The sequence below is a fragment of the Phoxinus phoxinus genome (assembly GCF_949152265.1).
Source record: "Phoxinus phoxinus genome assembly, chromosome: 1".
In the NCBI taxonomy this organism is placed as follows: Eukaryota; Metazoa; Chordata; class Actinopteri; order Cypriniformes; family Leuciscidae; genus Phoxinus; species Phoxinus phoxinus.
This window is the reverse complement of record NC_136876.1, coordinates 17,889,400-17,916,799: the sequence shown is the minus strand read 5'-3', so window position 1 is coordinate 17,916,799 and position 27,400 is coordinate 17,889,400. Positions and strand designations below refer to the sequence as shown.

General features: G+C 40.2%; 1 protein-coding gene across 1 annotated transcript in view; it reads left to right on the top strand.

Moving 5' to 3' along the window:
• Positions 1 to 2,002: 2,002 nt before the first annotated feature.
• Positions 2,003 to 27,400, top strand: part of LOC306993753 (Na(+)/H(+) exchange regulatory cofactor NHE-RF2) — a 31,076-nt gene continuing 5,678 nt past the window's right edge. The window contains exons 1-3 of the mRNA XM_079603752.1: positions 2,003 to 2,594; positions 3,716 to 3,949; positions 25,823 to 26,023. Of these exons, the coding sequence (XP_079459878.1) occupies positions 2,388 to 2,594; positions 3,716 to 3,949; positions 25,823 to 26,023 (642 nt within the window). The 5' untranslated portion in view covers positions 2,003 to 2,387. The remainder of the gene's footprint in view (positions 2,595 to 3,715; positions 3,950 to 25,822; positions 26,024 to 27,400) is intronic.

The window sequence follows — 27,400 nt, the reverse complement described above, 5'->3', positions numbered from 1 at the left end:
ATACTAACTGTGTGACAACCAACCGACTTTCTCTATCATACTGCATACTAACTGTGTGACAACCAACCGACGATCTCTATACTGCATACTAACTGTGTGACAACCAACCGACGATCTCTATACTGCATACTAACTGTGTGACAACCAACCGACGATCTCTATCATACTGCATACTAACTGTGTGACAACCAACCGACTATCTCTATCATACTGCATACTAACTGTGTGACAACCAACCGACGATCTCTATCATACTGCATACTAACTGTGTGACAACCAACCGACTATCTCTATCATACTGCATACTAACTCTGTGACAACCCACCGACTATCTCTATACTGCATACTAACTGTGTGACAACCAACCGACGATCTCTATACTGCATACTAACTGTGTGACAACCAACCGACGATCTCTATCATACTGCATACTAACTGTGTGACAACCAACCGACTATCTCTATCATACTGCATACTAACTGTGTGACAACCAACCGACGATCTCTATACTGCATACTAACTGTGTGACAACCAACCGACGATCTCTATACTGCATACTAACTGTGTGACAACCAACCGACGATCTCTATCATACTGCATACTAACTGTGTGACAACCAACCGACTATCTCTATCATACTGCATACTAACTGTGTGACAACCAACCGACGATCTCTATCATACTGCATACTAACTGTGTGACAACCAACCGACTATCTCTATCATACTGCATACTAACTCTGTGACAACCCACCGACTATCTCTATCGGTCAGCATTAGTATGCTGTGTGACGTCAGATACAATATACAAACCAGCGCGCGCTTTTGCTACCCTATCACAAGCACTTAATAAACGTGAAACATAAAGCACAATATGGTCAACTGCACTAAATAATAGCAACACTAACATAACGTTGGGGCCTTTTCTACAATCACAGAACATTGTGAGCATCAACTGGGTAGGCCTATATAACATAATGTTTAGAGACATCGTGTACCCTTATTAAATAATAAATTGGGAGAACCTACAGAATAGTCAAGGATAGATACTTTTTTATAGAGCTTCGTTAAATTGGAGTTCCAGAAATGTGCTGTTTTGCATTTTTAATCCACACGATAGATAGATAGATTAGATAGATAGATAGATAGATAGATAGATAGATAGATAGATAGATAGATAGATAGATAGATAGATAGAAGTTCCTTCATTCGCCAGCAGAGTGCAGCACAACCAGGCTGCTGTGTGCGCGCTTGGCCTATATGTGGGTTGTGTGACCCGAAATGTTCTCAAATTTATATGATTTATTTATATTTTATGAGAAGTTGCCCATGAGACGGTGTTATAAACACCAATAATATATCTCTTCTGGTCATTCACCTCTCTTCTCCGTCCATGTGCTGATTATGACTTGTAAATGCCAGATAGCGTTACTGGATTGTTGGTTTGCATGGTGCGAATTATTGGGTTATGGCCCAATAATAAAGGCTTTAACTCCTCCCCAAAATAAGTCTGTGAGAGGTGTAGAAGACGTCCTATTTTTTTATTTTTATTTTTTATTCATTTTTTTGGTGAAAGTGTATTCAAACATTTCTTTTTCACCAACAAATAAACGATAACGAATTGAAATCGGGTTCGCTCGAGAACAACCATAACTGCACGCTGACGTTATTGCAATAATGACTTGAAGTATTAAATATATATTTGTATATATATATATACGTTTTTATTTTCTATGGTAGCCTAACGTACGCTTGAGTATTTAAATAAAATTGTATAATTCACAGCAGACCGCTTTTTGTTTTGTGTTTTTGCACATGGTAGCTAGCCTAAAAGTTAGTGTCCACTTTTATTGTTAAAGTCATTGCATGGTGGACAGAGAAACCTCTTCTTTTTGTAAGGTCCCAAAAGCACTGATGCAAAGGCTCTTTCGCTACTTTTCTCTGCGCATTTCTGCTGTCTGTGAATGGGCGGTCTTATTCACTGCGCGCACACACACACACACACACAGTTTCTCAGTGGACAGCAGCACCAGACAGATGCGTTTCTCTCGCCGTGGGCACAATGTCTCGCACAGGAGTTTTGCATCCGTCTAGGAACATCCACAGGTAGTTACAGTCACTACTTTTGCATTCTTCTTGGAGAAGCATTTGATCGATTTGGACCCTTTTTTTTTTTTTTTTTGCTTTTTGTCTATAGTGTTGTTATTACATTGCATGCATATTATTGTACATGCACTGCGGACTTACTAGACCATATAGAACCGACAACGATGCTTGCTTGTAAACATTTGCAGATGCTTTTGCCGTAAGTTTTCGGGGGTTATTTTTGCGGAATATAACGCTTGGATTTTATTACAAGTTTGGATGTGAAGACAAAAGCGGAATACAATGGCAAGTGATTTGAAGCCTCGGTTGTGTGTGATGAAGAAAGGAGAGAGCGGATACGGGTTTCATCTGCACGGAGAGAAAGGAAAAACCGGACAGTACATTCGGAAAGTGGAGCGCGCGTCCCCCGCTGAGGCATCGGGACTGCGCGCGGGTGACCGTGTGGTGGAGGTGAACGGCGAGAACGTGGAGAGAGAGACACACCATCAGGTACAACAACACACACACACCTGTGCAGATCTGCATATTCCGCCCTCATAACACTTGACATTAAACTGGCCATGATGCTGCTTTTTGAGGTAGGCTAATTACGTGATGCAGTTTATTAGTTTTACACTAGGCTATAACGTTCAAAAGTTTAAGCTCAGTAAGATTTTTTTATTCAGCAAGGATGCATTCAATTGATCAAAAATGACAGTAAAGACGTTTAATGTTCGAAAAGATTTATATTTTATATTAGAAGGATTTCTGACGGATCACGTGACGTTAAGTGGACATTGAAGGGAGAAAAAAATGCTTCAATAAAATCTCCTTAGTGTTTAAAAGCATCCTAAGATGAAGTTGGTTGATAAATATGCAGAATGAGCAGAGCAAATAGACTTAAAGACAGACAAATAGACTCCAATATAAGAGGGTTGGTCACACCATCATTCCCATTTGTGTTACGTCATAGTTTCAGTGACTTTCACTGTTATTCTAAATGTACAAACAATCATGAGAATGTGTCAGTGATCCCAAACCTTTGACTGGTATGTGTATATATACAGGCCAGTATAAACAACAGAGAGTGATATCCATTTATTTGAGCTAAAAAGGTTTGGGCTTTGGAAACAACTTTGCATGGAAAATAAAGAGCCTTGCATATCCGAAACCTGTGGACTTGTGAATGCACAATGAAATTCCATGCATTTCTTTAGTTGCATTGACTCTAATGGTGTGTTGACTTTGACAGCAGCCGGAGGCTTTACAGCATTACAGCCGGACACTATATGACTAGATATTTCTTTGTGTTTAGAGTTTCACTTGTACTGCATTATGTTAAAGTCTTGCAGTTTGGATATGCATGCAGTTCCAGTTATGACAGGAGGATCGTATAACACTGTGTAAAGGGTAGCAAAGGTCTTCAAAATTTTGGGGCCAGTACAATTTGTTGTTGTTTTTTAAAGAAATTAATACTTTTATTCAGCAAGGATGCATTAAATGTATCAAAAGTGACAGTAAACACATGTAAAATGTTCATAAATGCTGTTCTTTTGATCACAGAATCCAGATGCATTAAAAATAGCCGCACAAATGTGTTCATGAGCAGTTTGGCCGTCTCTTCCTCTCAGGTGGTGCAGCGCATCAAAGCCGTGGAACATGAGACCCGACTGCTGGTGGTTGACCGGGAGACCGACGAGTACTTCCGAAGCCTGCGTCTCACCTGCACCGAGGACATGGCCAGCCCTGCAGCCACGACCCCCTCACCCTCTCCGTCCACCAGTAAACAGGGCAATGGATCCGTGTCCAAACGAAGCGAGATCTCCAAACCCATCAGGAAACCTCCGTCACGAGCTCCTAAGAAGGTGTGTGGGTCCATTCACTATCTGACTACACTCTTTCAGTGAACCGTTCCTAAAAGAGCCACATTTTTATAATCTATTTCCACTATAAACAACCTTTGTCGAGTGGAAAGATTCCATGGATGTTTTTTTAAGGTTCTTCATGGAACCGTCGATGCCATAAAGAACCTTTATTTTTAAAGGCCAATTCACACTGCACCGACAAACGGCAACGGACAGGTTTTGTCTAGAGATGCACCGATACTAAATGTCTCTGCTAATACAGATAGCCGATTATTCCGAATTTTATCTACCGATAGTTTGATGATCTCTCTGAAATAATGCTGCAATCTACACAGGAAACCCTCTCATTTGGGACATTAGAGGTATGAATTAACCACAGAACTATTATATTCAACTGGTATTTATTTTCAGATGTAATAATTATACTCTGATAACTGAAATGTTTCAAGGTAGTTTTCATAAACACTTGTCTTCATGACAAATTCATTAAAGCATACATATATAATTAACAGTAAATGAGCTCTCCTCTAGTGTTTTTTATAGCTAACTGACAAACTGTGTACATTCGATAACTTTCCTGAGGTAAATACAATAATAACACAAGCTGTTTTATTGACGTCTTTCCTCGATTGAAACACTGATTAAGCGATTACATGAGACATGATTAATTTTCGGTAAGTCGTACTGTATCTTTCAACATATCTTTTGATGTTAATGCATGTTTTTTCTTGCTATAACTTGTAATAAAGTGGAAGAAAAGACTTGAACTGAGGCACATTTAAGCATTTATTGTTTGAATTCCATGATAAAATGGACATCATTTGAAAGCTGAGACTTTGTTTCTTAACAGAAGTAACAAAGCACAACGTTTTTTTTCGATTGTTGGATGGCAGGCGCTACAAATAATGTTTGGTAAAACCGTGGACCTGGCAACCCTGACTTGAACTACGGGTGATTAATAGGGTCAAAAAGAGTTTAAACTGTTAATGCGTTATTGTTCGTTAACTTGCCCTAAATTCAACACAAGCGACATTTTTCTTCACACACAGTGAACATAGTTACAGTCTGAACATGTTTTTCCGCCTCCTTTTGATTGACAGGATAAAATCGGCCCTGATCATGGGCTGTTTTTAAACAATTGGCCGATACATCAGTGCATCTCTAGTTTGGTCGGATCAGTGTGTTGAATCTGTGTTTGCCAGGTCATGGCCTTAAGATTGTGCAACCTTTCGATTAATCCACAATGATATGTTGGCCCTTTTCCCTGGTCTGAAATGTAAACAAGGTCATTGCATCATAAAATAGGCTGAACATCTGGAACAGCTGGACTGAGTGACACCAGTTTCTCATAGATCCAGTTTAGTTAGAGCTTATCAGTTAGTTTGTCAGAGAAAATGTGCTCGGCTATAATATATACTGCTATAATTATGGGTTAATTCATTGAGTTTAAATAATAATGAGTTCAATGACTGTTTGTGGCTCAGATATTATCTTGTTGGCTCTGTCATGGTTGGTCGGTGTCCAAGATGTGACGCTGTAATAGTTTTGCAGTAAGTGTGCATGTGAGATGAGCTTCTCCAGGACATTGATCGTGTTTCGCCTTCAGGAAAATTGCTCTTGGATTTTGGCCTTTTAAAAGCATAAACGTTTCTGTCCAAGTGTGATTATTCCACTCATGTCTTATTCCTGATGCATCAACACCACATACTGTGTACAGATACTCATTTTACTTGAAGCGAATCTCAGAGTCAAATATTTCTACCTATTGTATCGTTTTTCAGGCGGCAAAGTTGCTCAGTGTTATCACATAAAGAAGTACTAGCACATCTCTCCTCCACACACCACATGATTTGATGTATCATTCATGTCCGCAGCACAAACATTGCTGGACAAGTGTAATTGCTGAAGTGAAATACTTGTTCAGGCATTAAGAGTCTGCTTATTGAACATGTGCACATAACAAGGAAGACGAGCAAGTTTAGATCATGTTTGAAGAGATCACATGGCAAAAATGACCATCATTAGTCTGTTAATGCAATATTTGTGTAAGATCTCAAATATATTTGTCTTTTCCTCAGCATAATGCATACATCCAACATCTGCTCTCACTTACAGCCCACTTTCCAAATGGGTTTACATAACCCAGTGCTGTTTCAATACGATGTTGGCGAGTGGGAAAGACGGAGCGTGTGAGAGGGTGGGTGTGTAGCAGCCACGTGTGTATGTGTGTGTGTGTGTGTGTGTGTGATAATACTGACTGTGACAGTACAATTGTTAACATCGGAGAAGCCAACTAGGTCCAAACAGAGAGACGTGTTGAAGCCGTTTCTGAAATCCTTGTCATCAGAAGCCCTTCACACTTGATTTTACTCGCATATACACACTGCCCGGCCAAAATAAAAAAGTCGCTATGGATTTTAATAGGCAAAGGCTAAAGAGTCAATAGCCGCGTTTCCATTACCCTTCAAATTGCGCAAATTGAAATTGCGAAATGAAAATACGCTCAATGGAAACACGTCAATTTCGCAAAAACTCTCGTTTATCGCAAAAAAGTTTTTACGCTCGCATGAGGAGGTTTTTCATCCAATTCGAAAAAGGAATATTTCGCAAAACTGCAATGGAAACAGTTTTTGCGCATTTGCAGTCACCTGACTTAGAAGACGCGGTGTGTTTGGGGTCCGTGTACGCAAATAATAATAATTATCATCATTATAACATAGGCTACATATTTAGATGAGGCTTTTATCCAAAAAAGGAACAAAGCAATTCGTCAAATGTCATTCATAATACGGGTTAGACAATAATAATACAGAGCTGAGATTATCACAAATAAACACAAGATTTTGACGCATATCTAAGGGTATGTGTGGAGTGTGGAGCGCGCACTACATGGCACGGAGGCGCGGGCGTGAACACTTGCATTTTCCTATTAACAGTGAAACAACTTAATATAGCCTACTCTATAATTTCTGGTCATACAGAAAATAATAATAGGCCTACATTATTTGTAACTACTTTTATTTGTTTAAACAATAACAAGAAAATGTTGTGCTTTTGTAAAATAAAATAAAACAATCAGGCGCGTTTTCATGATCTCCGTGAACTGGAGCGCGAGAACTGAAACAAAATATAGCCTATGTAGCTAAAGCTTGAAATGTCCACTTTAAAACGAACAAATTCGAAACGAAAGCTATACATTTTGTTCTGATTAAGTAATCCGTATGAAAGGTGCATTTCTAAGCGCATCTGCTTAACAGCGGAGATGGAGATGTTTTTAGCCGAGTTAGAAAACAATAGTTTAATAATATTAATGGCTCTTCTCATTCATCACTGCGGGGAAATGTCAATTCCAGGTTCTAATTTGGCCTTAGAAAACCAGTAAAATCAACATGTTTTCCATATTAATTTGTGAATATTTTACATGTTTAATAAAGGGGGGAAAAGTCATTAAACAAACATCTGAAAATTCGTCGATATTTACTTTTTTGCGCAGCAGTTGGTGTAGCCAGTTCAAATTAAAATTGTGGTGTTCAACTTTGCGTTTTAAAAAGACAACCGTTTATTTTTCGTTTTTCAATTACGGGTTTAAAAAGGAAAAAACGAATGGACACAAAAGCAGCCTACATGGATCGTTTGGAATAGGAGACAGAGTTCTTTATTAAATTCATAAAAGAAACAATAATTAGCCTATAGGAATACTGGATTCTAAACTTCAAAGAAATGCCACAATCAAAACCTCAGAGCAGAAATGAGGGTGAAACACCCAGAAACTCCTTATATATCGTTTGGAATATAAGGGTCTTTCCCTGCCATTAATGCTTGGATAACACGTACGTCTCCTTCCATTAATTATAATAATGTCTAATGCGGTGGCTGTGAGATTATATAAACCAACGTCCGCTGCCGTGATTTTTGGAATGACTTATCGCGAGAGAAAAAAGGACGTTTTAGTCGCATAACATCGGTTAATGGAAACGCCGTCATTTCGCAATAGTTTTTTATCGATATTTAGATAATAGCGCAAAACATTTGGAAAAATAAGGTAGAACATTAGTAAATAATGCCTAAACACTGTCAGGGAAATTTCAGTCATGATGGATAACCCCAAAATCAAAAGAAGAAATGTGTAAGTTTGGGGTAAATTATGACATGGAGATGTTCTTAATGGTGTTTGAATTACTCGTGTGCTTCTTGAGTTGCTGTGTGTTATTTTGTAGATAAAAAAAAATAATGCTCCATTGGTTCTTTAGATCACGGTATTGAATTGACCCTTCGCCGGGAGTTTGATTGACAGGCGATCTGACCAATCATAATCCACCGAATCCGCCATTTTTGTCCGACAAAGCAGTCAGGAGAGTTAGTAGATTAACGTTGGAGGATTTGAACTTGAAAAACTGAGTGTACTGATGCCTTTCCGCGGTTAAAACAACATTCCTTCTGATGTTTATTTGATGCTATAAATTGAACTAGAAGGAAGAGATAATCGGTTCACGAGCAGCTTTAACTGATGCTCTACAGGGATTCTGTCACGACACATTAAAGAGCCACAAAACGGTATTTATTGTTTACATTTCTTGACAAAATTACCAAATTTGAAAGTTGAGACATTGTTTCATTATAAAGTAAACTGGTCTGTCCTGTCAGTCTCCTCTCTGATCCACGATGTATTTTTCACTGCGTGAGAACATGGTGTGTGAGAGTGGCGTGGCTTGTCGGACATAGCAACAGTAACTAAAGGGGGCGGGTCTTTGCGAACGGTCAAGTATGTTCTTTAAAGTACAGAACTGATAACTAATAAGTTCTTTTTTTTAACATTATCATATTCAAATTAAGCTATAAAGGCAATGGAAATGTTCTGCTCCAAAATGTCCAGTTTTTGGATTTGGTGATTGGAAAAGCCATATCCTGTTGTTCAAAAACCACTCTAGACTGCGTTTAGCCGTGTATATGTGGGATAGTCTTCCTGTGCAGTGGCCTCATGTTGGCTGATATTATTGCCCATACAGACCTATCATCATTGGACTTGATGGTTCCTCTGAGTGTTTAACAGTTCGATGTTTTCAAACCATCCGGTGACTTTCTCCAGACGTCGGTAGACTGTAGGAAAGTGATGACTCATGAAACCAAACTCCCATCAGGCCATTGCTCAGGGTTCCAGGTTTGGTGCCTCTAACGTAAATTATCCGTCTTTGTGTGTTTCTCTTGGATACAAGAGGTTTTTGAATTGTCGCCCTGCCATAATCTTTGTCCTCTGAAACTCACTTTACAGCGCTGAGTCATGCGGGATTTGGATCTGCTTGGGGTCATATTTGAGATCTGCTCTTTTGTGATATTTAGTAACAATCATTTTTTTTTAATTTACCACTGTTGGTTAGCCACTTCATTTTTGATCTATTGAATCTATTAGGTATGATGATAAATTGTATAAAATGACAACATGTCAAATACATGTGACATCTTGCCCCAACATAAATGTGACCACCAACTATTTATGAAAAAATCTTTATTTTCTTAAAAACAGGTTCCATGTTTCTGATATCCACTTTTCCGTGTGACCACTAGCCCCGGGGTCACATGACCTGATGCAGCATCTTCAGGACTGTTATTATCACTGGCGTCAGAAATTAGCGCGTTAGGAAGCGTAAAGACTTTATAAAACTCCTCGGGCAGGAAACTGGGTCTGTCTTTGGAAGCAGAGTCGTGTGTGTGTGTGTGTGTGTGTGTGTGTGTGTGTGTGTGTGTGTGTGTGTGTGTGTGTGTGTGTGTGTGTGTGTGTGTGTGTGTGTGTGTGTGTGTGTGTGTGTGTGTGTGTGTGTGTGTGTGTGTTGAGCTGATATGGGAGTCCTGCGCCATAAAGGAAGGGGTCCTAGGAAGGGGTAGAAACCTTAAACTCGCAGCGTTTGAAGAGGGTTTGTGAATCACACGGACTGCTGGTCCACACAGAGGGAAATAGAGACTTTGTTTGTAATCAGAATCTGTGTCTGTCTAAAAATAACACGTTCAGAATATTCATAGATATCGTACACAAAATACCAAAAAAATTAAGTTCTGCACATGAAGATCATGCTAAGCATTGCGTACAAAACTCCGGGTAGCCTATATAAAAGTTTTGATAATCTGGAAAATGTATTTATTTTTTGTATTTATTTACTGTTTAATTTAGTGTTTTACTGTTTATTCTTTTTTTTATTGTTTGTTTTTGTTTTATTTATTGTTTTAGTTTTTACTCTTTTGTTTATATATTGTTTGTATTTATTGGTTTAATGTTTACTATTTATTGTTTGTTTGTTTGTCTGTTTTATTGTTTTAGTGTTTTATTTAGTGTTATACTGTTTATTATTTTGTTTGTTTATTATTTATTTAATTTATTATTTTAGTGTTTACTTTTTGTTTGTTTTATTTATTGTTTTATTGCTATATTTATTGTTTTATTGCTTTATTTATTGTTGCATTGCTTTATTTAGTGTTTTAGTGTTTTATTTAGCGTTTTACTGTTTATTCTTTTGTTTGTTTTATTTTTGGTTTTATTTATTGGTTTAGTGTTTACCGTTTGTATTTTTTATTGTTTGTTTATTTTATTTATTGTTTGTATGAAGTGTTTTACTGTTTATTCTTTGTTTGTTTATTTGTTTGTTTTATTTGTTGTTTGAGATAAACTCCCCACCACAGTAAATGCCTGCTTATTTTTATTGGCCATATTACTTTTTTTTTCTTTTTTTTGTCATTCTCAGCAAATTGTCAGATTCGGCAACCCGAGAAGGATGTTTGGACTCTTTACATCTTTCCTGTTCACTTTCATTTTTTCCTTCAAGGAGCTGTAGGAAAAGTTACATGGAAAGGAGAGATTTCTTAATACTGATCCAGCAGCTCCATTGTACAGATCTTCCATAGCGCTTTATAAATATTTGAAGATTTTAGGGTGGTTATTTCTTCCTGTTTTTCCAGAGTAGCTCTTTCTCCAGCTGTTGCTCTTCTGGAGGAATTACATGATCATCCGAAGCTGTTCTCAAGATGTCCGTGGATTTCACAATCTACTAATGTTCATAAAACAGCAAACTGAACAAGCAGTCAGAAACGTAGAAACAGACCCGTTCCCATCCTTAGCTGATTGGTGCTGGCTTTGAGTTGTGTCGTGACACTTTTTGTGACGCTCTCTTGAAGTGTTTAAATCACTGTCACATGCGAGACAACAGCCTGAACGCATACCGTACGCGCACTACGCAAGTCGACTTGCGCCACAAGAGTAACCCGTGACACATTTATATAGAAATCCTCCAACATTTATCAAAATTTCTAATTCACGACTGGTGTTTTGTTTTGCTCTTTCCTCTGAGCTTCCGCGTTCGTCATTACGTTGTGCGTCGGGTCAGGGGTCATCCATGCGGCCGTCTGTCGGAAGCTAGTGATTTTAGATTATAAAGTTTTAAATATGGGTATTTTTTTACACAAACGCATGGCTTTAGTTCAAAAGGCCTTTATTAACCCTCCGGAGCCATATGGAGCACTTTTGTGATGGATAGATGCACTTTTTTGGGCTTCAGATTTTCACTAGCCATTGTAAAGCTTGGAAGGGCCAAGACATTTTTTAATATAACTCAGATTGTATTCATCTGAAAGAAGAAAGTCATATAAACACCAATGGCTACAGGGTGAGCCCAGTGAATCATGGGCTAATTTTCTTTTTTGGGTGAACTATCCCTTTAACTCACCACCACAATGCTATTTGTTTGACTAATTAGGTGAGTCTTAAAGAGACGGTACACCCAAAAATGAAAATTCTGTCATCATTTATTCATAATATTTCAAACCATATGACTTTCTTTTTTTGTGGAACACCCCAAAAAAGGTGTTTTGAAAAATGACCATACAATTAAAGTCAATGGGGTGCAGTTCTTTGTTTTGGACCCCATTGACTTCCATTGAACAGACAAAATCACTTCAAAACATTTTCATTTTGGATTCCACAGAAAGAAAGAAAAAGAAAGTCACACAGGTTTGGAATGACATGAGGCCGAGTAAATTATTACATAATTTTCATTCTGGGGTTAAATATCCCTTTAATGTGGATTTGAGAATCATGTCCACTTTTGTTCATGCAGCTTACAAGCAAAGTTCATGCAGTTGAACGAGGCTGTGTAAGAAAGTTAAGCACACTTATCCCGTCCTGAGGTGTCGACAGTCATCTGGGTCAGAGAACGTGAGATCTGGAACGCTGCTGGACTGACCTACTTCCACACAAGCTTGTGATGTTTTCAACTCGAGAGATCGAAACGGATCCCAATGTCTCCGGTTCTCGAATTCTTTTTTCCCCTGCCTGTTTTTTTTTTCCGCGGGCATAAATAAAACCATCTGCTTCTGCATCACACATCTGTCTAAACAAAGACGATAAGGATGAATGTTTGAGTGCTTGATTTTGAGTTGAGGATAAACTGTGGCCTAGATAGTAACGGCACACAGATCACCTGTATATATTAACGTCCATGAGACGAGAGGCTGACTTTCGTTTGGTGTGTTGAAACACAAGCATCATGAGAAAGGCAAATCCGTACGTCTGAACTTAGACATGCAGGTAAAGGTTCATATGACAGTCAGTGTGTGTGTGTGTGTGCATGTCTGCGTAAGTGATGTCTCTGCATACTTGAACTTCACTTGTTGTGGTTGGTTCATTAGTGGACTTTTGAATCGCTAATATCCCTGTGGGCATGTACCAGTTAAACCTGCTCTTAAAGGTAATTTTGGCTCCATATTTCCATGGAAACTAACAGAAAGTTATATGCTTTTAATTTCAACACACTGGTAGGCAACTTCACCCTATAAAAATGATTCCTGTGTGATCCAGGATTGTTTTTTTGTTTCTGTGAGTGTTTGTGGTTCAGCTCGTCACAGTTTGGCTGCTTTCTGCTATTTGGATTCATTTGTCTCGGATGAATGTGTTTGTTGTGATGCCTGAAGTGTAACAGTCTTAAGAAACTAGACCTTTGTAAAGTTTAGCTGCTTAAAGTTTTACAATTAGTATTATTGCACTGAGATAGTGGTGTTATTATTAAAGTCAACGTGAAATGTAAATTGACCCCATTTTTGTTTTCATTGTTTATATTATATAGAATACATATTATATATAATATAAATTCAAACAGAAAGAGATGGGTGAATGGATAGATAGATACACAGACGGATGGATAGATAGATACACAGACGGATGGATGGATGGATGGATGGATGGATGGATGGATGGATAGACGGATGGATGGATGGATAGACGGATGGATAGATACACAGACGGATGGATAGATAGATACACAGACAGATAGATGGATAGAGAGATGGATGGATGGATGGATGGATGGATGGATGGATGGATGGATGGATGGATGGATGGATGGATGGATGGATGGATAGATACACAGATGGATGGATAGATACACAGATGGATGGATAGATAGATACACAGACAGATAGATGGATAGAGAGATACACAGATGGATGGATGGATGGATAGATGGATGGATAGATACACAGACGGATGGATAGATACACAGATGGATGGATAGATAGATACACAGACAGATAGATGGATAGAGAGATACACAGATAGATGGATGGATGGATGGATGGATGGATGGATGGATGGATGGATGGATAGATGGATAGATAGACAGACAGACAGACAGATAGATAGATAGATAGATAGACAGACAGACAGATAGATAGATAGATAGATAGATAGATAGATAGATAGATAGAAAGATAGATAGATAGATAGATAGATAGATAGATAGATAGATAGATAGATAGATAGACAGACAGACAGACAGACAGACAGACAGACAGGCAACATATGGATGGATAGATGAATTGATAGACGGATGGATGGATGGATGGATGGATGGATAGATACACAGATGGATGGATGGATGGACGGATGGATAGACGGATGGATAGATACACAGACGGATGGATAGATAGAGAGATACATGGATGGATGGATGGATAGACGGATGTATAGATACACAGACAGATGGATAGATAGATACACAGACAGATGGGTGGATGGATGGATGGATGGATAAATACACAGACGGATGGATAGATAGAGAGATACACAGACAGATGGATGGATAGAGAGATACACAGACAGATGGATGGATAGAGAGATACACAGATGGATGGATGGATGGATGGATGGATAGATGGATACACTGAAGGATGGATAGATACACAGACGAATGGATGGATGGATGGATGGACAGATACATAGACAGATAGATATATACACAGACAGATAGATAGATGGATAGATAGATACACATACAGACAGATAGATGGATGGATGGATGGATAGAAGGACGGACAGACAAAAGGACAGAAGAAATTCATACAGGTTTAGAACAACATGAGGGTGAGTAAATTTAAATGTTTTGTGCTCTATCCCTTTAACTGTTTGGTCCCGCTGTACGGCACGGCTTTGGTTTGCAGACTCTCACACGGATGCTATAAACATCAGTTCTGGTTTGGTTGTGGTTTTTGTGTTGTTTCTGCTCACCGCTGTACCTCACGGCTTCTTTCTCTCAGTCCTCATTATTCCCCCGTGTCCCCGCTGTGAGGCGAGGGGCAGCCGTGTCCAGATGTGCGGATCTGTGGAACATTCTTGAGCAGGAGGGGGTGCGGGGGGGGAGGGGTGCGGATTCCATTAGAGGGTCAGATGTGTGACACAACAGACATGCCTCATCCCACTTTACTGGGATTGTTGGGCTCATTAATAACCAGAGTGACCGTGTCTGTCTGTCTGTCTGTCTTTGAGGACATTAACCAGAGCTGCGTTTCACAAAAGCCATGTTGATTGGTGGCAGTGATTCTACGATTGACTTATACTTACAATGCTTTTGGGAAACGCAGACCAGACCGGTTTCACATTGAACGTGTTAGTCATGTGACTGTAATGAAAGCCGGGACGCCCAGCGTAACACTCATTGGCTTGCCTGCAGTTTTTGCATTTAAAGGGGTGGTATAATGCCCTTTTCACAAGATGTAAAATAAATCTCTGATGTCCCCAGAGTGTGTGTGTGTGAAGTTTTAGCTCAAAATACACAGATATTTTTTTATAGCATGTTAAAATTGTCACTTTTTGAGGGTGAGCAAAAATGCACCGTTTTTTGTGTCTGTCCCTTTAAACGCAAATGAGCTGCTGCTCCCGGCACAGGGGGCGGAGCTTCAAGAGCTTGTGTCCTTTTACCTCACACAGACATGCACTGAACATTTCAAAAACGTTTAGCCTTTTATGTTCAACCCGGAGTCAGACAATGATGGAGAGACTCAAGAAGTGACAACATGTAGACAACATTTCTGAATGGTTAGATGATGAATTTATGTGTTGTTATCTTCTAGTCATTGATTAGCATATTCTGTAATGATAATCTATAAATCACGTTCCCGGGGGCGGGGTTTATGTAAATTGTAGGGTTGGTGATGTCACTAACCCGGGAGGAATGTCGTTGTAGTCCTTACCAGCCGTTTGTTGTAGTCCTTAAAATGTTTTCTTTAAAAGCAAATATCTCCCTTTGCTTTGAACTTTGAGCGTCGTAACTTTGCAGATGTTGTTTAAGCTCAAACAGCAACATTACACACTAAAGTAAGCACAACTGTTTTCAACATTGATAAATCATAATAATTGTTTGAGCATCTAATCATCATATCAGAATGATTTCTGAAGGATCATGTGACACTGAAGACTGGAGTAATGATGCTGAAAATTCAGCTTTGATCACAGGAATAAAATACATTTTACAATATATTCACATAGAAAAGTTATTTGAAATTGTAATAATATTCACAATATTTCTGTTGTACTGTATTTTTTTTTATTTTTTTTTTATTTTTTTAAAAAGGCAGACTTATAATAACGTAAAGTTTAACGACGACCCTATACTTTTGTCTGATATAAAGATGTGTTCCAGTGATGAAAAAAAAGCCTGTTCTGAGGCTGAAACGGAGAGATTCTTGACACACTTAGTGATCGCACACAGAGGATATATGGAGCCTGTGAATGTAGAGCGTTGATGTGATGTAACCCTGGATGTCACACTGCGTAGGTTGAGCAGCTCTCTCCCTCTCTCTCTCTCTCTCTCTCTCTCTCTCTCTCTCTCTCTCTCTCTCTCTAACACATGGTCCTGACAGACAGCCGATGAGCGTAATGATGTCTTCACACATACGAGAGGTTACATGATTTGTGTATCGCTGGTTTGTCATAAGGACAAGCGATTGCACAACCTCTAGTGTCACATCACCTTATCTATACGTGTCTACTTTTTTTCAACGCTTTCTGAAGCTTATGTATGTATTATGCATCATAAAGCTATTCTTATAATGCCTTATAATCAGCTTTATGATCCTGTGAATAATTACCTCTTCATAGTTACAAGCTTAAAGAATATATAATGCATTAAAGCACACATGATTAGTGTTATGTACATGCTTTTTTACTGTATTTTTTTGTGACCCTTTGATGCAAAAATTAGGGGAGAAAAGGGGATTTTTTTTTAAACAAGTCTCAAATGTAAAGTAAAAAGAGTAATATTGTGAAATATTATTACAACTTTTCTATTTGAATATTTCCGCATCAATACTCCAGTCTTCATGATCTATATATTTAAGAAAAATGTGTTATTTATATATAAAATAGTTCTATTTAAATAATTTATATATATAATATTGCCATGAATTGCGTGGAAGCGAAGGCGGTAGTCGGATCTAAATACAGCAGTAGACTTTAATCAACACAGACTTGGGTAAACTCAGAACAGAACAAGATACTCGTGGAACGTACATACATTTAATAACTGACCACGAACAAAAGAGCACACAGGGTTTAAATACACAGAGGGGATCAGGGAACGAGAGACAGCTGGGGCAAATGAGAACAACGAGCGGAACCATACAAACTAACAGGACAACACACCTGAAACAAGGGACCTAATAATTAGCATGACTAGGGATAACAGAATACAATTAACAAGGCAGAGAAAAAAGGTACAAACTGAATGCAAAAACCAAAGACAGTGAAACCACACACCGGAAACATGACATAATAAACAACACCATTACATAATCCCCCCCTTCCATAAGGCGCGGCCTCGCGCCGTTTCAGAACACGACCTGGGCGGGAGGTGTGGGCGTCATGGAGTCCCAGACAGGGTAGTCGGGGACCATAGACTCCATGACGGTACCGGTGCGAGTGGCCACGGCGGAGCAGGAGGTGCCGGTGGCCATGGGCAGGGCATACACAGAAGGGGATTGGAGCAAAGACAGTAGGGAAAAGGACCATGTCGACGTGGCCTTCATGGTCCCCACAGGACCCCTACTGCCCCCCCTAAAAAGTTATTGGGGAAATTAAAGTGAATAGCCTCCGGGCAGGCAACGGGCTCTGGGACAGCCTCCGGGCAGGCAACTGGCTCTGGGACAGCCTCCGGGCAGGCAACTGGCTCTGGGACAGCCTCCGGGCAGGCAACTGGCTCTGGGACAGCCTCCGGGCAGGCAACGGGCTCTGGGACAGCCTCCGGGCAGGCAACGGGCTCTGGGACAGTCTCCGGGCAGGCAACGGGCTCTGGGACAGTCTCCGGGCAGGCAACGGGCTCTGGGACAGCCTCCGGGCAGGCAACTGGCTCTGGGACAGCCTCCGGGCAGGCAACTGGCTCTGGGACAGCCTCCGGGCAGGCAACTGGCTCTGGGACAGCCTCCGGGCAGGCAACGGGCTCTGGGACAGTCTCCGGGCAGGCAACGGGCTCTGGGACAGTCTCCGGGCAGGCAACTGGCTCTGGGACAGCCTCCGGGCAGGCAACGGGCTCTGGGACAGCCTCCGGGCAGGCAACGGGCTCTGGGACAGCCTCCGGGCAGGCAACGGGCTCTGGGACAGCCTCCGGGCAGGCAACGGGCTCTGGGACAGCCTCCGGGCAGGCAACGGGCTCTGGGACAGCCTCCGGGCAGGCAACGGGCTCTGGGACAGTCTCCGGGCAGGCAACGGGCTCTGGGACAGTCTCCGGGCAGGCAACTGGCTCTGGGACAGCCTCCGGGCAGGCAACTGGCTCTGGGACAGCCTCCGGGCAGGCAACGGGCTCTGGGACAGCCTCCGGGCAGGCAACGGGCTCTGGGACAGTCTCCGGGCAGGCAACGGGCTCTGGGACAGTCTCCGGGCAGGCAACGGGCTCTGGGACAGCCTCCGGGCAGGCAACGGGCTCTGGGACAGCCTCCGGGCAGGCAACGGGCTCTGGGACAGCCTCTGGGCAGGCAACGGGCTCTAGGACAGCCTCCGGGCAGGCAACGGGCTCTGGGACAGCCTCCGGGCAGGCAACGGGCTCTGGGACAGTCTCTGGAACATGGAAAGGGCAGGAGACAGTCAGCTGGGAGGTATGTACTGTCCAGACATGCAGGGCCATCATGGCATAAAAGCCAAGGATAACTCTCTGGGCCATAGCTGGGCTGTCAGAAGTAGCAGGTGGCTCACGAACCGTCTCTGGGCTGGTAGCAGGCTCTGGGGGGTAGTCTCTGGACAGGAATCCGTTGCTGTGTGGGTAGCCCAAACACACATAAGAGCAGCAACATAGACAGACAGGGCAACCTCCTCATCCCCAACAGGAGTGACAGGAAGAAAAGGCCGTACTTGGATGTCCTCCAGACTTCAGGGGGTCCTCTTTCTCCTCCTACGTCGGCGAGGGAGCGCTGCAGAGAAGGATGGTTCTGGATCAGCGTGGCTGGACTCAGACAACTGGGCAGGGCAGGCGCGATGGGCGGGCTCGGCTGTGCAGACGCGATGGGCGGGCTCGGCTGTGCGGATGCGGCGAACGGGCTTCCTCAATGCTCGGTTAGGAACTCTCTTATGTGAACTGTGCTTGGAATTCCTTGGAACAGTCTTGGCAGAATGCACTGGTTTGGGACCACAGCTGATTTCCTCGGCGAGTCCTACAGTGAGTGACGAACCGCATACCCACAACGCTCGTCCATCCCACAGCGTGTCGTCCATCCCACTCCAGAAATTATACTTGAGTGTTTCCTCACTCAAATTTGTCTCATGATAAAGCTCCAGGTAAGCCCCCACGTACTCCTCAAGCGACCGTCCATTCTGGTAGAATCCGTCTTCCATCATCATACCTCTTGATTGGTCGGTTGTTCCCGGGTACTACCTGCTAGATCCTGGTGTGTTCAGTTATTCTGTCATGAATTGCGTGGAAGCGAAGTCGGTAGTCAGATCTAAATACAGCAGTAGACTTTAATCAACACAGACTTGGGTAAACTCAGAACAGAACAAGATACTCGTGGAACGTACATACATTTAATAACTGACCACGAACAAAAGAGCACACAGGGTTTAAATACACAGAGGGGATCAGGGAACGAGAGACAGCTGGGGCAAATGAGAACAACGAGCGGAACCATACAAACTAACAGGACAACACACCTGAAACAAGGGACCTAATAATTAGCATGACTAGGGATAACAGAATACAATTAACAAGGCAGAGAAAAAAGGTACAAACTGAATGCAAAAACCAAAGACAGTGAAACCACAAACCGGAAACATGACATAATAAACAACACTGTTACAAATATAAATCATATTAAAATAAATATGTACATGCATGTGTGTGTATTTATATATACAAAATAATTATACACAATACACACACATATATTATGTAAATACAAACTTTTATTTTGGATTCTATTAATCGCGATTAATCGTTGAAAGCGTTTAATTTATTGTCGTCCATATCCTCTCGTTTCATCTTGACTTTCATGTGTACAACCCATACAATGTGTTAAACCTGCATGTTACACTCGCTAAACATGTTTTTGGAGGGGGAAGTCATGTCGCAAGTGCTCGGGAATTTGGTGTAATTGATTCAACATGCTGGCTAGGGGTCACACACCACTTCGAGGGGGGCGGCGTAACACGACACCACCGTGTGTAGATGTTTCTGCTCGGGAAACTGATTACTTGTGAATACGGCTAAAGGGAAACATGTTGCAGGATGGATGATGTTCAGTTTGGAGGACTTAACTCAAGTTATGGTTAACCTGAGTCAAAAATAGGACAAAAAAAAAACACAGTTTCAGATCGTTTTGTATGTAGGAAAAATCCATATGATGTGGGAAAATGAGATGATGTGTGTGTATGTTTCCAGTCTGATCTGTGTGACTCCCTCCTGTGTTTCCGGCTGGGGGTGAAGCGCCCGCGTCGGTGTGTGCATCTGCAGATTCGCGAGGCGACAGAGTCAACGCGTGTCAACAGCTGTCGTGTGGAGTGTGTCTGTGCTGGACTGATAACATGGGTGTGTGTGGCTGTGGAGCATCAGCAACGCACACAAACACACCACAAACGTGAGAAGAACAGCTAGACGGTGAAGACACGTGAAGTAACGCACACTAGTAGGGATGAGAATTGGAAACGGTTCTAGCTAGGGCCATTAACGTTTAGTACTTTAAAGGAATAAATATTTGGAAAAAGAAATGCAATTCCAAAAAGTTTTTACATGGCCTTTTAAAAAGAATTTTTGACTTTTTTTCACAGTCTAATTGGCATGAAATATATAACAATACTGTAACATTTTATTCATTTAATTTTATAGAATACTACTGGCAAAAAAAAAATCATGTTTTTGAATCACTTTAAGAACCGGCTCAGACTCATTGAGATTGAGAATTGGACTTCACTAGTTGCACTGTAGACTGTACTAAAAGTTTTTGGTTCACCTAAAGACCGGCTCAGAGTCATTTGTTTGGGATTCGGACTGCACTTTAAACCGTACTGAATGTTTTTGATTCACTTTAAGATCCGGCTAATTAGAGTCATTTGATTGAGATTGAGATTCAGACTACACTAGTTAAACCGTACTGAATGTTTTTGATTCACTTTAAGAACCGGCTCAATAGAGTAATTTGAATGGGAATCGGATTACACTCTTTGTGCTGTATGTTGTTGATTTAATATCAAGAGAACTAATTCATTAGAGTAATTTATGTAATCAGAATATTAAAAAAAGGCTCTTGGTTCTCAATCCTACTTACAATTGATTCAGTAGCGTTATAAGAAACCAACAGCCGCTTCAAAATCCGTGTTTGATGTATGACTGTGTAATTTGTGTTGTGTTTTGCAATGGAAGCCAGCAGAGAAAGGGTTAATGATAGTCACGTGCGAGAAATCCCAGAGGTCCCAGTGTCAATAATTCAGAAGCATCTGTATCATTTTACAAGCCCATGCTTTGAAACACACAGGCTGCGTCGTATTGTGTCAGGAAGTTTGAGGAATGCTTTGTGCCGCATCTGCCGCTCTCCCGAGTGTTTTCCCATACTTATCCCACACATCTCCGTGTTCAAGCCAGGAACAGAAACCTCAGGACCCGGAGGGACAGGAAGTGGGCGTAATGCTAGGGAGAGCCGAGGGGTGTGACAATGGAAATATTCGAATGCTGATCGTTCAGCTGGGAGGTTTATTTGTGGCCCAGAATCATAATGCCAATCATAATCATAATAGAGTGAAAGTGTCGGGAACAGAGAAATGCTTGTTCCTCCCACCCGTCCCAAACTCCTCTGGTTTCTCACTAACAGTAGTTGTTCTCTCAGAGGTCAGCTGTGTTGAGTTGGTGGGACAGATGTGTGGTCCTGAATTCAGAGGAATAAAGTGTTCCTGTTCGCCTGTTTGAAATGATCGCGATTAACCCTATGAAGCCTGATGCATCATATTTGACATGCCTCTGAATTATCATTGTGTATCAAATATGATACAAAAGGCTTTTGAGAAACATTTATTTGTTCATCTCTCAATCATCATTTGTATTGCATTGCATTATATATTTTGCCTGCCACAATAAAAACTACAGGATCATCAAACTAAGCATGTATAACTCTTTCCTGCCATTGACGGATAATTCCGTCATTTTTTTTCTTGTTCAGATATTCATACAAAATATTCTGGGGGCCACTGAAATTTTGTGAAAATTAACAGAAATGCTGGCGATGGCTGGCAACTAAAAAAAAAAAAAAAAAATCTGGCAGGGAAAGGGTTAAATTTCTTACTAAGACATGTTATTGGGAGATATAAAGTGACAACTGATACTTATATGCTTTAGTAGTCTCTTAAAGATCTCAAGCTATAAGAATTTAATCTTACTTTTTGGCCATATAAGTATCAGCAACTGCATCAATTTGCATATTTTTCCCCTATTTGGGGCTCAATTTTCCTCCTTGTGAGCTCCATATTTTTCCATATTCATACTATATTAGGCATAAAAGCCTGGTGTATAAAATTGTGATACTCAACATAAAACATATGCTAACTATTTAAAGATTTAAAAAAATATATTAATAATTATATATTGTTAATATTATATTACTTTAATATTACAGTTTTAATAAACTCTTCCCATTCAATTTTTTTTTCTGACAATGTCAGGCTTTCCAGGGTTAATATTGCTAGTGAAGAAGCTATTTTAAACCTTTATACAAAATACTCTTAATTTCCCAATAGAAACATTCTAGTGTAAGGCACTTAAAAATCCTTTATTTTTGTTTTGCTTTCCACATATGGACATTAATTTAGTCAGACGCACACTCTAAAATCTGAATTTTTCCGTTTGGGGTGACGAAATTACATCTTGTCTGAACATCCGTCTGTCTATGTCATGTGTCTCGGAGGTGTTTCATTCTGTAAGTTCTGATATATGTATCATATAAGCACCATATTCAGACAGTGTCAGTATCGGAAATGCTGTAATCTGTTCTTCCTCCGAACAATGTGCCTTTGGGGGTCTTCTGTCTGCAGTCATCGAGATCAACTTACATACGCCTGTCAGTCAAATAACAAACAGACTGTGAGATCAACAGCAACGGTCATCTGGAAGATGATCTTCCGAGATCTTAAAACTTAGTTGTTGAGTAGTGAAGTAAAAACAGTGTCATTTGCGAGCTTATTGAAATAGATCACATGCCATTTGTTAAATTAGCTGACCCTTAAAGAAAAAATTATATATTTCTTACTGTGGTCTTCAATGGTGAGTGAATAACACTTTGTCCAGCAGTGTTTATTTGTTTTTTGCTGTCTGTCACTCTTTAGGAAATGGCATAATGGATCATACACTCCTTTTCCTAATGGACTTGCCTAATGGACCTTGACCTTTGACCCTCACTGTCATTACTGCCTCTTTTGAATCCCCATAAAAAAACACCTTGTAGATGTTCCTTGGTTTTAAATGATGTTTTCCTTTTTTACATTCACAGTGAATGAGAGTGCTGCATTTTTTTCTTCTTTACTTCTTTTCTTTGCACATACAAACTGGGACATTTCCCTTTCGATTTGGTCAGACGCTGACTTTCATCTGCCGTCTCATCTGAGTCTGAATTTTTAACCTCCATATTAAACTGAATTTACATTTAACAGTTAAAGTCATCCTGGGTTCCTCTGCAATGGCATATTTCATTGTGACTTTAACAAATTCTTAAAACACACCATTAAACCAGATTCTTTCATTATATGGTGCGTTTGCCTGTTAAAAACTTGCTGCCACGAACCTGTGAATCCCACAAATTGATTATGACACGTTCATCATTATCACACTTGATTGTGGTTTCGATGGCGGCGTGATGATTATTTTTGCTCCTGTTTGAGTGTTGCTCCTCTGGCCGGCTGTTATTCAGACATCCAGCGTCTTTCTGCTCTTCTGATGACCCAGTTTTCAGTTTTCCAGGCACTACATTGTCAGACAACGTCCTTCGTGGCATTGTTGTGTATTTTTTCCACTCTCCGTCTGGGATGAATTGCAGATTTCCCAGAATTCTTGTTATTGGTTGGTCGAAGCACATTTGTAACCCTCTATTGCACATTTTTATGAGGAAAACTCATAAATTCAAATCTAAATAGTGGAATTCTTTGTGAATTAACCCTGTATTTACAATCCAACACATAAATAAATGTTATTTCATGTCTATTATCATGATTTCTGTGTTTAAGCAGTGGACTGATGGTTGATGATGCACAGGGACTGATGAAAAATAAGATGTTCACAAAATTATTGCATTTTAAATGTAAATAAACAAAATTTAATGTTCCAAATTCCAAAATTGTACCCGAAATTCATGCATTAACTTTATTCATACATTATTCAAAATGATTATTGGTGTTAATCAGCCAATCAAATTTACACATCACTATATTTGGGCATTTTGAATGTGATTTTATTGTTGTGGATTTGACTGTAAATGGAGAGATAATTTTTTGGCATTGACTGAAACTACATTTATGCAACTCAACATATCATCTAACATTTTAAAACTCAACTACAAAATAGACGAAGTGTTTTTCCGACCTAATTTAACTTTGGGTTTCTTTGTATACAAGGGTGTGTTCACATTTGAAGTTTGGTTCACTTGAGCCAGACCAAAAACACAAAAACATTTAGTCCTGGTCCGCTTAGCGTTCACATTGGCATTTTAAAGGGATACTCCACTTTTTTTGGAAATAGGCTCATTTTACAACTCCCCCAGAGTTAAACAGTGTAGTTTTACCATTTTCGAATCCATTCAGCCGAACTCCGGTTCTGACGGTACCAGTTTTAGCATAGCTTAGCATAGATCATTGATTCTGATGGGTCCAGTAGCATTTCTTTCAAAATGACAAATGAGTTTCAATATTTTTCTTATTTAAAACTTGACTCTTCTGTAGTTAAACTGTGTACTAAGATCGACGGAAAATGAAAAGTTGCGATTTTCCAAGCCTATATAGCTAGGAACTATACTCTCATTCCGGCGTAAGAATCAAGGAACTGTGCGGCCGTACCATGGGTGCAGCAGGCGTAATGATATGACGAAGCACTTGCCGTCAACAAACCAACGTGACAACCTGCTTGCACAGGGAGCGTGCCTTGTAGCATGGAGACATTTGTGAGAGACGATTTAGATGACATTTACTTTGGTGCTGATCCCGAACCGTATTTATTAAAACTACACAAACTTAGTCCCGGTCATGTTGGAAGTTACCGAGCTGGGGACTATTTTCAGGTGCTTCGTCACATCATTACGCCTGCTGCCCATGGTACGGCCGCACAGTTCCTTGATTCTTACGCCGGAATGAGAGTAGGTCCTAGCCATATAGGCTTGGAAAATCGCAACTTTTCATTTTCCGTCGATCTTAGTACACAGTTTAACTACAGAAGAGTCAAGTTTTAAATAGGAAAAATATTGAAACTCGTTGGTCATTTTGAAAGAAATGCTACTGGACCCATCAGAATCAATGATCTATGCTAAGCTATGCTAAAACTGGTACCGTCAGGGGGAGTTGTAAAATGAGCCTATTTCCAAAAAAAGTGGAGTATCCCTTTAACACCGAACCTAAAGTCATAAGGATATGCCACAACCTTATTGGTCGGCTTTTATTATGTATATTTCGAGACTGAACTTACCGAAAACTCAAAACAATGCTGTGTTCTGGGCTAAATGTGCTCGCTGTATGTGCGTAGCTACTTATAATGGTATTTTGAACAGCTGAGAACTCGTGAAGAGCTAATAAAAATGTGTGTTTTGAGTCAATGAGTCAAAGCAGCGGCAGGAATCCCTCCGTCACACACACAAACGTGAGAAAAAAACAGATATGCTTCTGTCCTTTTTAGGGTTGGATCTAGTGACATCATATGTTTTTGAGTCGTTTACATGTCTTTGGTCTGTGTTGCGTTCATATTTCATTCTCACCAGAGTTTGTTGAGTCCTATCTTTTCAGCGGTTTCAGTCCACGTGTTTGGTGGCACCAGAGGGAGCGTTCACACGTTTAAATGAGCAATCGCACCAGAGTTTGTTTGAAGTGTGAACTAAGAGTGTTTATTTCTCCTGTCACAGGAGGTTCAGCCCTCACCGGAGTCCTCGACACGGGATCCATCTGAGCTTCTACCGAGACTGTGTTTCCTGGTTCGGTCTGAGGGGGGTTACGGCTTTAATCTGCACAGCGAGAAGTCCAGGCCGGGTCAGTACATACGGGCTCTGGACCCCGGATCGCCCGCTGACCGCGCCGGACTCAAACCGCAGGACAGACTCATAGAGGTGAGACACGAATCATTCTGATTCTGCTGAAGCGAATTCTTATAGTCCTCATGTAGTTGATCGTTTTAGCCCTTAAAACTCATCTTTGATCACCAAAATGACATATTTAAACGGTTTATCCTTGAGAAAAAACTCTTCATGCCTTAAAATAGCTTGGATGTAACTCTACACCCTTGCCTCATTTAGTATATGCGGTTCTATGAATATGCAAATGAGCCCCGCCTCTACTCACTCACTCCAGCTCAGAGATCCACTCGTTGACGATCACACGTTGACCTGATTGGTTACAAGTTAGTTTGTGACGCAGAAACACCAGCGATTTTTGGGACTGTCTTTGGTTCACTGCAGTTTTAAGGAGAAAATACTCAGCAATAGTGTTGACTTATGAATTTGCACATGGTTTGTCTTAAAGCATATTAAAAACACCACATAGACATATTAAAATCTGGATTTTCACCACAGGGGGACTTTAAACAGCTTGAAGCTCTTTCTTTATAACATGGCTCTATCATATTTCTAGAATTTACACGCATGCATCAATATACATCTTTATGATGCCAGATATACACCCACATTTTCTAAATTCACTTCTACATTCACACTCGCGCACAGACCAACCATCACATTCAGATGCATGTGGGCGGCATGTGATATGATGACTCGCACAAAAATATTTCTGTTCTTGAGAGACTGAGTCAAGCAAAATAACACAGTGTTGAAACGAACATTCGAGATCGATCGGCAGAGCCGAAAACATTCCTTTATTGTCACAGAAATATACGCAGTGCTCTCATATAAGATCCATGAACTCTGGGACTTTTCGATGGATTCAGTGCTGATTAAACACATTAGCTACATCTATGCATTGCTGTGTGCAAATGATGAACCATTACGAAATAAGAACGTGCTAGTTTGCTAGTCATATACTGAGGATGAAAAAAATAAAAACAACGCTCATTGTTTTACAGACATTTCATTTGTTATTGCAATCATCAATAGGGGAATCTCATGAAACCATAATGTTGGATTTTAGAAGCAGAATGCCTCAAGATAATGCTGCAAAATAAGTGTTTTATGATAATATTTATGACATTTCAGCACATTAATGTGAGAAAAAAATATGTATAGACATTTCTTTAATTAAAATGAGCATTATTTTGTTTAAAATTTAATTTATGAAGTTAATATATGTACATTTTATATAGTTAATATTAATATATTTAGATATTTTGGTATGTGTGTGTGTATTATATATCATAAAATAGGTAATAAAAAGTTTGAGAACAGCATTTATTCAAAATATAAATATTTTCTAACAATATAAATCTTTACTAGCCTATCACTTTTTATAAATATCACACATCCTTGATGAATAAA